General features: G+C 35.8%; 1 protein-coding gene across 1 annotated transcript in view; it reads right to left on the bottom strand.

Annotated features, from left to right (window-relative positions):
- Window positions 1-254: 254 nt before the first annotated feature.
- The window catches only part of Cyp20a1 (cytochrome P450 family 20 subfamily A member 1), a 67,732-nt gene continuing 53,684 nt past the window's right edge, over window positions 255-14,302 (bottom strand). The window contains exons 9-13 of the mRNA XM_077799268.1: window positions 10,906-11,026; window positions 6,202-6,313; window positions 5,520-5,584; window positions 2,709-2,798; window positions 255-2,562 (exon numbers count right to left, since the gene is read on the bottom strand). Of these exons, the coding sequence (XP_077655394.1) occupies window positions 2,412-2,562; window positions 2,709-2,798; window positions 5,520-5,584; window positions 6,202-6,313; window positions 10,906-11,026 (539 nt within the window). The 3' untranslated portion in view covers window positions 255-2,411. The remainder of the gene's footprint in view (window positions 2,563-2,708; window positions 2,799-5,519; window positions 5,585-6,201; window positions 6,314-10,905; window positions 11,027-14,302) is intronic.

Raw genomic sequence — 14,302 nt, 5'->3', positions numbered from 1 at the left:
TGTAACTCAGTGGTTAAGTACCTTATGTTCAATCCCCAGTACCAATAAATAAATAAAATAAAAAAATAAAATGCCTATTTCATCCCATCTCACTGAGAAGCTATTTAATCCACTTGCTATTTAGCCATAAACACAGCATAAAATAACTTGATAGCTAGGATTTTTTTTCTTTTTCTTTTTTTTTTTTTTTCTGGTGTTGGGGGTTAAACTCAGGGCCTCCTGCATCCTAGGCAAATGCTCTGTCCCTGAGCCTTAGCCCCATAATCTTGACACTAAAATAACAAATGAAATTCACCACTGTTAAAAATAACCCACTTGCAAACAATTATCATTTTTCTTCCTTTCCTCTATCTGTACATGGCATTTTTCCTTCAGTAGCCTAAAAATAAACATTAAAAAAAAAAAAAGGAAAAGAAATTCTTCATGAATAGTGTAGCCAAAAAAAAACTGGCTAAAATAACAATGTTTTGGGGCCTGGGGGTAAAGCTCATTGGAACAGCACCAGCCCAGCATGCATGAGGCCCTGGGATCGATTCCCCAGACAAAAACTAACCCTTCCCCCAATACAATGCTATCAATAAAGTATTACATATAAATTTTTTTTTTTTAAAGAAAGAGGAGAGGGAGAGAGAGAGAATTTTTTTTTTAATATTTATTTTTCAGTTCTTGGCAGACACAACATCTTTGTTTGTATGTGGTGCTGAGGATCGAACCCGGGTCGCACGCGTGCCAGGCGAGTGCGCTACCGCCTGAGCCACATCCCCAGCCCCTACATATAAAATTTAATCAGTATTAAAGTGTATTCTGAAAGACACTTAAAATACTCCCCAAGCCTTATTATTTCTCTGCAATAAGACTGAACATTTTTCTAAAAGTTCATTAGCCATTTCCTCCTGCAAAAGATGACTGTTCTTATATTTTGTCCATTTATCTATGGTATATTTTTATTACCAACTTGTAGAGCTCTTCATGTATAATATGGTTACTATCCCTCTCATGTAATATATATATAAGCTCTAAATGGACATAATACCTTTATTTTATTTTTATGTGGTGCTAAGGATTGAACCTAGTGCCTTCCACATGAGAGGCGAGCCCACTACCACTGAGCTACAACCTCAGCCCCATCTTTGTTTTCTTTTTCCCCATTTTTGGTTGTGATCTATGGTCAGTGCCCTTTCCTTTCTTACTGACCAGTTCATTACATTTAGCCTATGAGATAATACAATAATAAATTCCAAATTTTTCTTTCATGGATGAAAATTAGTCGAATAATATGCTGCCAAGATTTGCAGCAAAACAGAAGAAGACTTAATCTTAGTTTATCACACAGGAGAAATGTTTCAAAACACATTAAAGATGAGTGTGGTGGCACACACCTGTAATCCCAGCAGCTGGGGAGGCTGAGGCAAGAGGATCACAAGTTCAAAGCCAGTCTCAGAAACTTAGCAAGGCCCTAAGCAATTTATTAAGAACCCGTATCAAAATAAAAAATAAGGGGTTTGGGGTTGTACCTCAGTAGTTAAGCACTCCTGGTACTAAAAAACATACACACACTACACTGAAGCCCAGCAAAAGTGGTGCATGCTGGTAATCCCAGCTATTTGGGGACTGAGGCTAGAGGATCACAAATCTGAGACCAGCTTCAATCATTTAGCAAGACCCCGTCTCAAGGAAAAAAAAAAGTGTTTGGGATGTAGCTCAGTGGTAGAGCACCCCTGGTACTGGTGGAAACAAACAAACAAAACATACACTTTCAGAAGCAACTACATTATTTTCCAAATGATTGAGAACTGTTCAAAACAATGAGCCTTGTGTAAACCGTTAAATAAACCCTGTGTGTGCAGAGGCAAACAAACATCAAATGCAAGGTAGATCGACCAATGAACAATTCAAACCTAATAAAAATGATTAAAACACAAACTAATAAACAGTCCCAAAATGAAAACAATCCAGGAAATAAAACTATAGGAAGTTCCATTATTTCCCTTTAAGGTGATTTATTGGAAATATAAAAAGGAGTCAGGACTTCTTGGTGTGTGGAGACGGAATTTTTTTTGTATGTATGAATATTCAAAAACATGATTCCCCAACTTGTTCAAAATAATTTCTCTGTTCAAGAATTTTAGAGATCAAGCTAAGAAAAAGAAGATGAAAATCATGGCTTAGAAAATCATAAAAACTAAAAGTAGAAAATTAAAGCTGCTTATTAAAATTATCTATATACTGGTGCAATAAGGATAAATGTGTATCATGCCCTAAGAAAATAATATATATAAAAATCCAAATTTACATAATGAAGTAATAAGTGTTTATGTTATAATACTTGGTTTATAAAAGGATCCAACACATATTTTCTAAATGGCCATTTTCCTCAGTCGATTTAACAAAGATTTTAAATGTTTACAATTTTAATGTCTCTTTGTGACAGTGATCCAAGCTTCTTCCCTTGATGATGTGACCAGTTCATACTTTGTTTCAATAACTTGTCCCTCTACAGAGAGTAGGTGCAGTCTCTTCACCAACACACTGAGAAGCACAGTGGTTACCATATATGCAAACCTAGTCAGAAAGAAAGGCAATCAGTTACCAAACTTTCAAATTATACCTTTTTTTATATAGATTCATTATTCTCATCAATAGTAATTGTTAAAATTACAAAAGGAGAGTCTGGTATTTTTTTCTTTCTCATTTTTTCTATCATTCACCTTAATTCTGGGCATTCCTGTGTGCCTGAAAATCCAAGCAAAGAGAAAGTTTTCATTGCTGATTCATCATCAAAGCGATCTGGATCAAACCTAAAGAGAAAATTGGGGGTTAATTATAATATAGCTCCACTGGCATTTTAAATATTGACATAAAAGAACACAGGTTTGTAATAAAATCTAACATTTGCTAAAAATAAAAAGTGCTGTCATGTTATATTTCATTATGTTGCCAAATTACACCCCATGATTTTCAAAAGATGCAAAATATGTTTCTCAGAACTAAGAAGGAATGCTACATAGGTTTATATCATTTCATGAGATACAAGGATAATTCACACAAAAATCAAATAATGAATATTAAATAATTTTAAGGCCTGTTACACAGGATCAATATGTGGGCATTTTACATTGCTTCTTTAGTTAAAATTTATTTCTTAAAACTGGAGGCTCAGGCCTTAAAATTATATTTATCAATTATACTATACCCAGATTTATTAATAATTGAGGAAAACGAAGGAGCTAGGAAAAGTTTTTTGTTTTTAGAATTTTGTTCTGTAAACTGTCACTGCAGAAATGAATATCTTAAAAATAACTTACTACCATGCAACATAAAAATTCCTTCCAAATACAGAGGTATTTTAAAAAAGCAAAACTCTGAAGTTTAAAAAGAAGAAAAAGAGCAGGGGGCAGAATTAGGGGGCAGGCTGGATGAGGTGGTGTAGGCCTATTGTCCCCAAGATGAAACCCTATATTCAAACTCAAACCTGTGTAGCTGTTCACAGCAGTTTCATTCACAGTAGCAAAACACTGGAAACAACTCAACTTTAGCAGATGAATGGTGAATAAATTCTAGTATACCAATACAATGGAATCTTACTCAACCATAAAAAGGACATAAAACAATCTACCTGGACCTTGAAGACATCCAGTTTAGTGGAAAAAGTCGCTCTCCTCATCCTCTTCTGTGTGAATATTTACCCTATAAGTAAACCATTGTGTCCAACAGGTGCATCTCACTTCTATATTTATTTCTGTTAGAGTAAGTTTTTGCTTAAGGTACTGACAAGAACGAATCCTTAGATGAGTAAGGAAGTGCCCAGCTTCAGAAATCTTTGCTTCAGAAAAACGTCACCTGTATCTCCTCAGTGTGATTACATTTGATTTCTAAAAATGAGGGCTTGGATATAGCTCAGTGGTAGAGCACTTGCCTAATGTACAAGGGGCCGGGATTCGAGCCCTAGGACAATAAGAAAAAAGAAAGAAAAGCCTAGAAATGATTACCACAGTGCATCTATTCCTTTTAGTATTTTCAATCTGTAACCTAGATTCTCTGAGCAGTTGCATGATAGCAATACTATCAAAAGTTATAATAAAGGCTGGGCATGGTGGTGCACACCTATAATCCCAGCAGCTCAGGAGTCTAAGGCAAGAGGATTGTGAGTTCAAACCCAGCCTCAGCAATTTAATGAGACCCTAAGCAACTCAGCGAGATTCTGTCTCAAAATATAAAAAAGGGATGTGGCTCAGTGGTTTAGCGTCCCTGGGTTCAATCCCAAGTACAAAAAAAAAAAAGTTATAATATAATTTCTATGGTTTTCACAGAACACTTAAAACTTATCAAAATCTTGGCACCTTTTCCACAAGTATTTTAAAAAAATCTTAAAACTTATAATTTTATTTTTTTGTAATTATAGGTATGTATTTTCCATCAAAGCATTTTTCATTTACCTATAAATGCCATTAGAAATATAAAATTTACCTAAATAAATTTTACTTAGCAAAATTTGAATTGGCTGGTGTTAATGTATTATAATACTAAAAACTAAAATGACAAGAACATTTAACACACCCATTCTTACACTCCAGATTTAGGTCCACGGTACTTCAACTCTGCCCCTTGGCATTTCACACTGAGGTCTTACCTGAAGTCAACTGATAACCCTTTTCCAGGGCACTAAATCTATCCTTTTTTTGGGGGGTGGGGTACTGGGGATTGAACTCAAAGGTACTCGACCACTAAGCCATATCCCCAGTCCTATTTTGTACTTTATTTAGAGACAGGGTCTCACTGAATTGCTAAGTGCCTCTTAATTGTGGAGGCTGGCTTTCAACTTGCAATCCCCCTGCCTCAGCCTCTAAAGCCACTGGGATTACAGGCATGTGCCACCACACCCAGCTCAGGGCACTAAATCTAGACTACTATCTTAAGTCAGACTTTACTAGATGGCCATCTATGAGGCAAACAACAGTAGCTTTCTTCTTTACCTTTGCCTTCCTGTTTACCTGCATGAGACACATACACACAACATCTGTTTCTGAATTTTACTAAAGAGCTGAAAATAGTTGAGAGAAATCAAAAAGGAGGGGCAACATAAAAACTACCCATTTAGGGGCTGGGGCTGTGGCTCAAGTGGTAGCATGCTCGCCTAGCATGCGTGAGGCACTGGGCTCGATTCTCAGCACCACATAAAAATAAAATAAAGATATTGTGTCCACCTAAAAATAAAAAATAAAAAAATAAAAAACTACCCACTTAACAATAAAAGAATTCCAAAATTCTACAGAAATTAAAGATAGTTGGAAAGATTAGGTAATTGAACAGATCTTAGGATTGAAGTAGTAATAAAAGAGACAGCAATCAGAAGATTCATGGAGACAAGAAGCAGTGAATGAACACAGAAAGGGAAGGCAGTGCTTTCTGTTGCATGTCACAGCACATTGAATTTCTCCTCAAAACACAGAAAAGGAATGAAAGCATGCAAGCACACAAAAAATAGAAAATCACAAAGACAATAAACAGAAATTTCATACTTGTGTGGTGATGGCCAAGTATTAGGATCCTGAAGTACCACACCAAGGGCATAAAGAACAAGAGTCTGAAAAAAAAAATCAATCTAGTTAATCAAGGCCTAACAGAGACAAAATGACTCCCAGAAAGTCAGTTCATCCTAAAGATCTTTTAATACAGATAATGAAACAAAATAAAAGTATATAATAACAGAAGAAAACACTTCATTATTTTGGTGATGGAGTGGGCCTACTAAATGTCACAAAATCTGAAAGGCAGGTAGGAATAACAGACTAACTATATGAAAATTTAAAACCTGCATTCAGTTAAAAACAGCAACAACAACAAAACACCATAAGTAATATAAAAGATAACAGGAACCGGGCATGGTGCCAAATACATGTAATCCCAGAGACTGAGGAGGCTGAGGCAGGAGGATGATATGTTTGAGATTAGCCTCAACAATTTGTCAGCCCCTAAGCAACTTAGTGAGAACCTGTCTCAAAATAAAAAATAAAGAAAGGGCTGGGGATATAGCTCCGTGTTTAAGTGTCTCTGGGTTCAAGCTCCAGTACCAAAAAAACAAAATAAAATGAAGTAAAATAATTATCTTTCATTTAATAATGGGTAGTAATTATCGGGCACTTTACACAAAAAAAAAAATTTAAGTAATTAAATGAGTTGAACATATCCAAAGTTTCCTACCTCTTTAGGAATAATAAATTGGTTAATTTTTCCTTCAATATCTTGAAGCCGGGCAGAAACTGGGGTCAATTTGGCAGTCCTAACAGTTTCACAAAGCACTTGCCGACAATATCTGTTTAAAAAAAAATTTAAACATATTACTGAAGTCAGTAAACATGATATGCCACATTAACAGAATGAAGATCAAAAATCATCTCTCTATAGAGGCAGAGAAAGCATTTGATAAGATTCAATATCCCACTAGGCACAGTGGCTTTCAACTGTAATCCCAGAGACTTGGGAGGTTGAGGCAGGAGGATAGCAAGTTCAAGATTAGCCTCAGCAACTCAGCAAGACATTATCTCAAAATTTAAAAAAAAAAAAAAAAAGACAAAAGAAATTCAACATTGCTTTTTGTAAAAACATTGCACAAATTAAGCATGGAAAGAATGTACCTTAACAAATAAAGGCCATATATAACAAGCCAACAGTTAACTTTACTTGGGGGAAAAGCTGAAAGCTTTCTGAGATCTGGAACAAGGATATCCACTTTTACCACTTTTATTAAAGACAGTACTGAAAGTCCCAGCCAGAGCAAGCAGGCGAAAGAAGAAATAAAAGGCATCAAAATTTGAAAAGAAGCAGGGCATGGTGGTGCACGCCTGAAATCCCAGAGGCTTGGGAGGCTGAGGGAGGAGGATTGAGAGTTCAAAGCCAGACTCTGAAAAAGCTACTCATGAGACCCTGTCTCTACATAAGATACAAAATGGGGCTGGGGATGTGGCTAAGTGGTTGAGTGCCCCTGAGTTCAATCCTCGGTACCAAAACAAAACAAACAAACAAAAAAAACTGGAAAAGAGGAATCACATTGTCACTCTTTGCAGATGATGTGATCATATATACAGAAAACCCCAAATTACACACACACACACACACACACACACACACACACACACACACACGCCTATTAGAACAAATTCAGCAAAGTTGCAGGATACAAGAATCAATATGCAAAAATAAATAGGGTTGCTATATACTAATAGCTAATGATCTGAAACAGAAACCAAGAAAGCTATCCCATTTACAATAGCTACCAAAAAAAGAAAAAAAGAAATGATAAAATGTAGAAATAAATTCTACCAAAAGGTCTCTAGAGTGAAAATTGTAGAACATTGATGAAATGATTGAAAAGTACACACACAAAAAATGGAAAGATATACTGTATTTGTGGGTCAGAAACTCAATATTATTAAATGTCCATATTACCCAAAGAGATCTAAATAGTCAATGTAATCTCTGTCAAAAGACAATGGCCTTCTTCAAAGAACTAGAAAAAAATAATCCTTATTTGTAGGGAACCTCAAATAGCCAAAGCCATCTTGAGCAAAAAAAGAACAAAGGGGCTGGGGTTGTAGCTCAGTGGTAGAGTGCTTGCCTAGCATGTGTGAGGCACAGGGTTCGATCCTCAGCACCACATATAAATAAATAAAGGTCCATCAACAACTAGTAAAATATTAAAAAACAAAACAAAACAGGAACCTTAAAAAAAAGAGCAGAGAACAAAGCAGGAGGCATTATACTATTTGACTTCAAAATGTACTACAGAGCAACAGTAATCAAAATATCATGGTGTTGGCATAAAAATACACATGGATCAAGGAACAGAATAGAGAGCCTAGAAGTAAATCCTTGCACTGAAGAAAGCATAGTCTTTTTAATAAATGGTGCCAGGAATACTGAATATCCTCATGCAAAAGAATGAAACCAAACCCCTATCTCTCACCAGTAACAAAAATCAAGTCAAAATGAATTAAAGATATGCTTAATCTGATTTAAACATTATATAATACATTCATGTATCAAAACTTTACAGCACCCCATTAATATCAACAAATCAACATGATTTTTACATTTTCATATACCAGTTAAAAATAAATTTAATAAAAAATTTAAGACAATTTTGAACATGTTTATTTTGGGAGTAGCAATTTAAAATTTCCATACATTTTAACGTCATTCCACCACTTTTCAAACCTTCCTAATTTGAAATAATCTCATCATAATTTTTACTTGTTTAGAGATAGGTACATAAATTCAAGAAGAATAAAAATTTAAATGAAACCACATCTAGGGCTAGAGTTGTAGCTCAGTGATAGAGCACACAGGAGAGGTGCTGGGTTCAATTCTTAGCACCACATAAAAATTTAAAAAAAGGTATTGTGTCCATCTGCAAATATATATATATAAAACAAACAAAATACACTGTAGCTGGGTGTGGTGGCACATGCCTGTAATCCCAGTGGCTCAACAGGACAAGGTAGGAGGATCGCAGGTTTGAAGCCAGCCTCAGCAACTCAGTGAGGCTCTAGGCAACTTAGTGAGACCCTGTCTCAAAATTTAAAAATTTTTAAAAAAGGGCTGGGGATGTAGCTCAGTGGTCAAATACCCTTAGGTTCAATCCCTGGTACTAAAAAATTCACAAAAAAATACAAATGGCCTGAAGATAAATGAAATGATACTCAACCAATCAAAGGAGTTTTGTTCACTTGCAAAACTGGCAAAGATTAAAAAGAATGACAACAGGCATTACTAATGAAAAGTGGAGAAAAAGACATCTCATACTCAGTTGGTGGAAGTACAAATTGGTATGACCTTTCTAATGCATAATTTGACAATATATCAAAATATTGTAATATCCTAATGAGAAAAAAATAAAGCTAAAATGTACTACAATCTTGCCATAAGTCAATTCACTTAAGTTTTTTTTTTTTTTTTTTTTTTTTTGGTACCAGGGATTTAACACGGGGTTGCTGAACCACTAATCTATCATGCCCAGATCACTTAAATATTTTATACATAGGATCTCACCTAACCCTTACAAAAATCCTATGGAAATTCTTATTATTCTGAATGTACAGATTTAAATTAGAAGCAACTGTTAAGTTCATACAGACAGGATTCAAACACATCTGTCTTACTCGATAGCTCCTAATCTTAACCACTGTGCTGTTGTAAAATCTCCGTAAACTTCTAGGCACTTACTATACAGAAAGAAGTAGAAATACTAACAAAAGAAGTAAGCATAGGAATGTTGTAACTATGCATAGTAACATTTCTAATATAAAAAAAGAAACAACAGTAGGAAATATCACTTTTCCCTTTCTTTTTTGAACAAATATTTATTGGGGACCTACTCACATTTGAAGACTGTGCTAGATAATGAGATACAACATGAACAATCGAGATAATGCCCAAGGATGTCAGAATCTTATTGGCAGAGGGACAGAGAGTGCAGGGGATATATACGCTATGGTAAAGGAAGTTCAGGGTATTATGAGAAAACATAGCAAGAATACCTAATTGAGGAAAAGGGCTCTGCAGAGAAAAAAAAAACTTAGTTTAAGACCTGCAAAAAAAAATTTTTAGAAGTTAGCTAAAGGAGAGAGGAAAAGAAAGAATCTACACACAGAAATAGTCTACGCACAATGCCAGGAGAGAAGAGCACTGCACCCCAATGGTGGCCCCCTGTGATTCTCCTGCCTCAGCCTCCCAAACAGCTGGGATTACAGGTGTGATCCCACATATCTTTATTTTTAAAAGGGCCTACGTGACTGCAGTGTGCAGCCACAGGTTCCAGCAGCACTTCGGAGAATGAATTGGAGAGAAGCAATATTCTTTTCTTTTTTTTTTTTTTTTTAGAGAGAGAGAGAGAGAGAGAGAGAGAGAGAGAGAGAATTTTAATATTCATTTTTTTTAGTTCTCGGCGGACACAACATCTTTGTATGTGGTGCTGAGGATCCAACCCAGGCCGCAAGCATGCCAGGCGATCGCGCTACCGCTTGAGCCACATCCCCAGCCCAAGAGAAGCAATATTCAAGGCTTTCTATCACTATACTTTTGTCTTTTCTAGAATTTCATGTAAATAAAATCATACCACAGGCAGTCTTTTCTTTCTTTTTTTCCTCTCAGTACTGGGGATGGTAGGGATACTTTACCACTGAACTGCATCCCCAGTCTTTTTATTTTTCACTTTGAGACAGGGTCTGGCTAAGTTGCTAAGGCTGGCTTCAAACTTGTGATCCTCCTGCCTCAGCCTCCCACATTGCTGGAATTATAGGTGTGTGCCACTGCACTAACAGTAGAAAGTCTTTGGTTTTACTTCTTTTACTTATCATAATGATATTCACCCATTTTGCTGTGTACATTGACACTGTATTTCTTTTATTATTTTGTAGTGTTTCATGTTATGGTTATATCAAAATTTGCTTATCTATTTAACAGCTGGTTAAAAACTGAAATGATTCCACTTTTGAGCTATTTGGAATATTTTGCTATGAACATTTGTAATACTGGTCCTTACATGAACATGTTTCCATTTCTCTTGACTAATTACCTACAAGTGATTATTGACTCATATGGAAAGTGTATACTTAATAAAATCCTACCACACTATTTCCCAACTAGCTGTACCATTTTGTATTACCACTAAGAAACATGGATGTCCCAACTGCCTAACAGTAATATTTTATACAGGCTCATTAAAGGTTTCCCAGAACTACTTTATTATTTAAAACAAGAGATTAAATTATCCATTCAAATCTATATGTAAATGTTTGAAATCCTATAAAATTATACAGGTTTTCTAGATATTAACATTAGCTTTAAATTAGATAAACTAATTCAAATTTGCTTTTTAATGATCTCTTCTTCCTTTTTAGTTCTTACCTGAGATGCTCAATTTTCTCTGGAGTAATAGGATCCTTCCCAAATACTTGGTCTACCTCTTCATGTAGTTTTCTTTGAACTTCTTCAGAAGTTGTTAAAAAACAGATTGCCCAGGTGCACACTAAGTAAAAAATTATAACAATGAAAACAGTTAATTCATATTTGGGGCATATAACAAGAAAAAACTAGTGGTTTGGGATTTTTTAAATTTCATTTTTCCCTCCTCTGATACAGATGATACATTAAGTGTTACCAAAAAATAAAATTCTTGACAGAATTTGTATTTCATTAAATAGAACATGAATATTTATAGAGGTTGCCAAAAACAGGTAGTGCCAGTAACAAGTCATTGAATGCATTTTACCTTAGGTAAAATGTTGGTAACTGTGAGGAATGATATTGTTCACTTGACCTTGTAAAATTTAAAAGTTGACTTATCAGTTCATTCACTGATGAATGAATGACCCACATATATCAAACTAGCAGGATATTTGTCTGAATATCAATATCCTATTTTGGGGCTGGGGATGTGGCTCAAGCGGTAGGGCACTCGCCTGGCATGCATGCGGCCCGGGTTCGATCCTCAGCACCACATACAAACAAAGATGTTGTGTCCGCCGAAAACTAAAAAATAAATATTTAAAAAAAAAATCTCTCTCTCTCTCTCTCTCTCTCTCTTTAAAAAAAATAAGGCAAAAAATCCAAATGGTCACAGATCTCTCCAAAGTAACATGAGATGTTCCTGAGGAGAAAGTGATCAAAAAAAAAAAAAATGTTATATTCAGTTTAGATTTAAAAAAAAAAAAAATCCTATTTTTTTTTTTTTTTTTTTTTTTTTGCTTGTAATGGTAAATATACTGGCTCCAAGAACTGTGACTGATTATTGCTTAGGACAATCGTTCTCGAAAATCACCTGGCAGTTGGTTGATGCCACAATTTCACAAGTACAGATGCTAATTCAGTAGGTCTGGGGTGAGGTCCATACATCCATACTTTTAACAAGTATGACAGTTATATCTCTTTTCTTATGTTTGTGGTATTGGGGATTAAACCCAGAGCCTCACACATGCTAGGCAGATGCTCTACCACTGAGATTGCCTTTTTTTTTGGTACTGGATATTGGTCTGGGTATTGACCCACAGCTAGACTGTGGAACCAACCTACACTTAACCACTGAGCCAAACCCCCAGCATTTTTTTTTTTTTGTCTGTTATTTAGAGATGGGGTCTTGCTGAGTTGCTTAGCAACTTGCTAAATTGCTGAGGTTGGCTTTGAACTTGAGATCCTCCTGTCTCAGCCTCCTAAGGCATTGGGATTACAGGCCTGCATTACTGCACCTGGCTCTAAGACTGCCTTTTATTTCAAGACAAGTTCTCACTAAATTGCCAAGACTTGCCCTGAATTTGCAATCCTCCTGGCTTGGCCTCCCCAGAAGCAGGATTACAAATAGTTACTTTGATGAACACCTAAATTGGAAAATTGCTGGCTCATGGCTTGTTTTTGCTTTAAACTGGTTTATGCATTATAATATTCACTGAGAAAGTGGAAATGTAAGAAAGTTACATTTAGAACAAAAAACAAAGGAAATAGAGTAGTTATATTCCTTTAGGAATCGACTGGGATTAGAATTAAAGAATGAAACCATCCTGTGATATACAAGCTGACACTATGTGTAACTCTACTTTTTCTAAGTCAGATACTTTTTGAATGCTATAGTAACTTTTAAAAAAATATTTACTTTTTAGTTGGAGTTGGGCACAATATCTCTATTTCACTTTCACTTATTTATTTTTACATGGTGCTGAGGATTGAACCCAGGGCCTCACACATGCTAGGCGAGCACTCTACAGCTGAGCCACAACCCCAGCTCTGCTATAGTAACTTTTACCTCTACTTACCAATCATCTGCTTCTTGGAGTAAAGACTGACTCAAAGCTAATTTTCTATTTTTTTTATTTTTATTTTTGCAGTGGTGGGAATGAAACCCAGAGCCTCATACATGTTGCACAAACACTCTATCACTGAACTACAGCCCCAGCCCTAAAGTTAATTTAAAAAATTTGTTTTTGTCTGAATCACCAATTACCCATATTGTTCACACTAAAATAGTGAGCTACCTGGCACTCAATTATTCATGAGTTACTACTACCTGTCTTTAACTTTTCCCTACATGTGTTTCTTCATTTTGGCTTTTGAGTGAACTACAGAATTTCTGTTTCACAAGTGGTGTAAAAACTTGTGCAGTGCACCATGTGTATATATAGTACAATTTTACAACTGAAGGAATTAGCACAAAGATTTGCATAAAATAGCACTCATATGCTCTGCCTGCCTCTATTATCACTTACAATTAATATAACCAGATAAGCTTAATAATCTTAAATACTGACTTTTTAAAAAAATTAATTAATTTATTTTAATTAGGAATATATGACAGCAGAATGCATTTTGATTCACTGTACACAAATGCAGCACAACTCTTCATTTCTCTGGTTGTACAAGATGTAGCATCGGACCATATGTGCTGTCATACATGTACCTAGGGTAATAATGTTCATCTCATTCCACATCTTTCCTGCCCCCATGCACACCCCACTACTTCCTCCCCTTTGCCCAATCAAAGTTCCTCCATTCTTCCCATCCTCCCCATTATGGATCAGCATCCACTTATCAGAGAGAACATTCGGCCTTTGGTTTTGGAGATTGGCTTACTTCACTTAGCATGATATTCTCCAACTCCATCCATTTACCTGCAAATGTCATAATTTTATTCTCTTTTATTGCTGAGTAACATTCCACAGTGTCTTTAACCATTTATCTATTGAAGAGCATCTAGGTTGCTTCCACAGTTTGGCTATTGTGAATTGAGCTGCTATGAACATTGATGTGGCTGTGTCACTATAGTATTCTAATTTTAAGTCCTTTGGGTATAGACTGAGGAGCGGGATAGCTGGGTCAATGATGGTTCCATTCTAAGTTTTCTTAGTAATCTCCATACTGCTTTACAGATTGGTTGCACCAATTTTCAGTCCCACCAGAATCAAACATTGGCTTTTCTTGTAGAACTCAATTACAAAGTATGACGGGCTGCAGGTATAGTTCCTGTATTTACAAGGCCATGAAGACATCTAATGTTCTTTAAATATAAACTGAACCAGAAATTGGGCCCAATGGCACATGCCTGTAATTCCAGTGACTCAGAAGGCTGAGACAGGAGGATGGCAAGTTCAAGGCCAGCTTGGGTAACTTAACAAGACCTTTTCACAAAATACAATAAAAAGGCTCAGGAGGCTGAGGCAGGAGGATCACAAATTCAAAGCCAGCTTCAGAAACTCAACAAGACCCCATCTCTAAATAAAATACAAAAAGGGCTGGGGATGTAGCTCAGTGGTTAAGT

This window comes from Urocitellus parryii, chromosome 1, assembly GCF_045843805.1.
Source record: "Urocitellus parryii isolate mUroPar1 chromosome 1, mUroPar1.hap1, whole genome shotgun sequence".
Taxonomy (NCBI): domain Eukaryota; kingdom Metazoa; phylum Chordata; class Mammalia; order Rodentia; family Sciuridae; genus Urocitellus; species Urocitellus parryii.
Note: the sequence above shows the minus strand (reverse complement) of the source record. Positions and strands in the feature narration are given on the sequence as shown.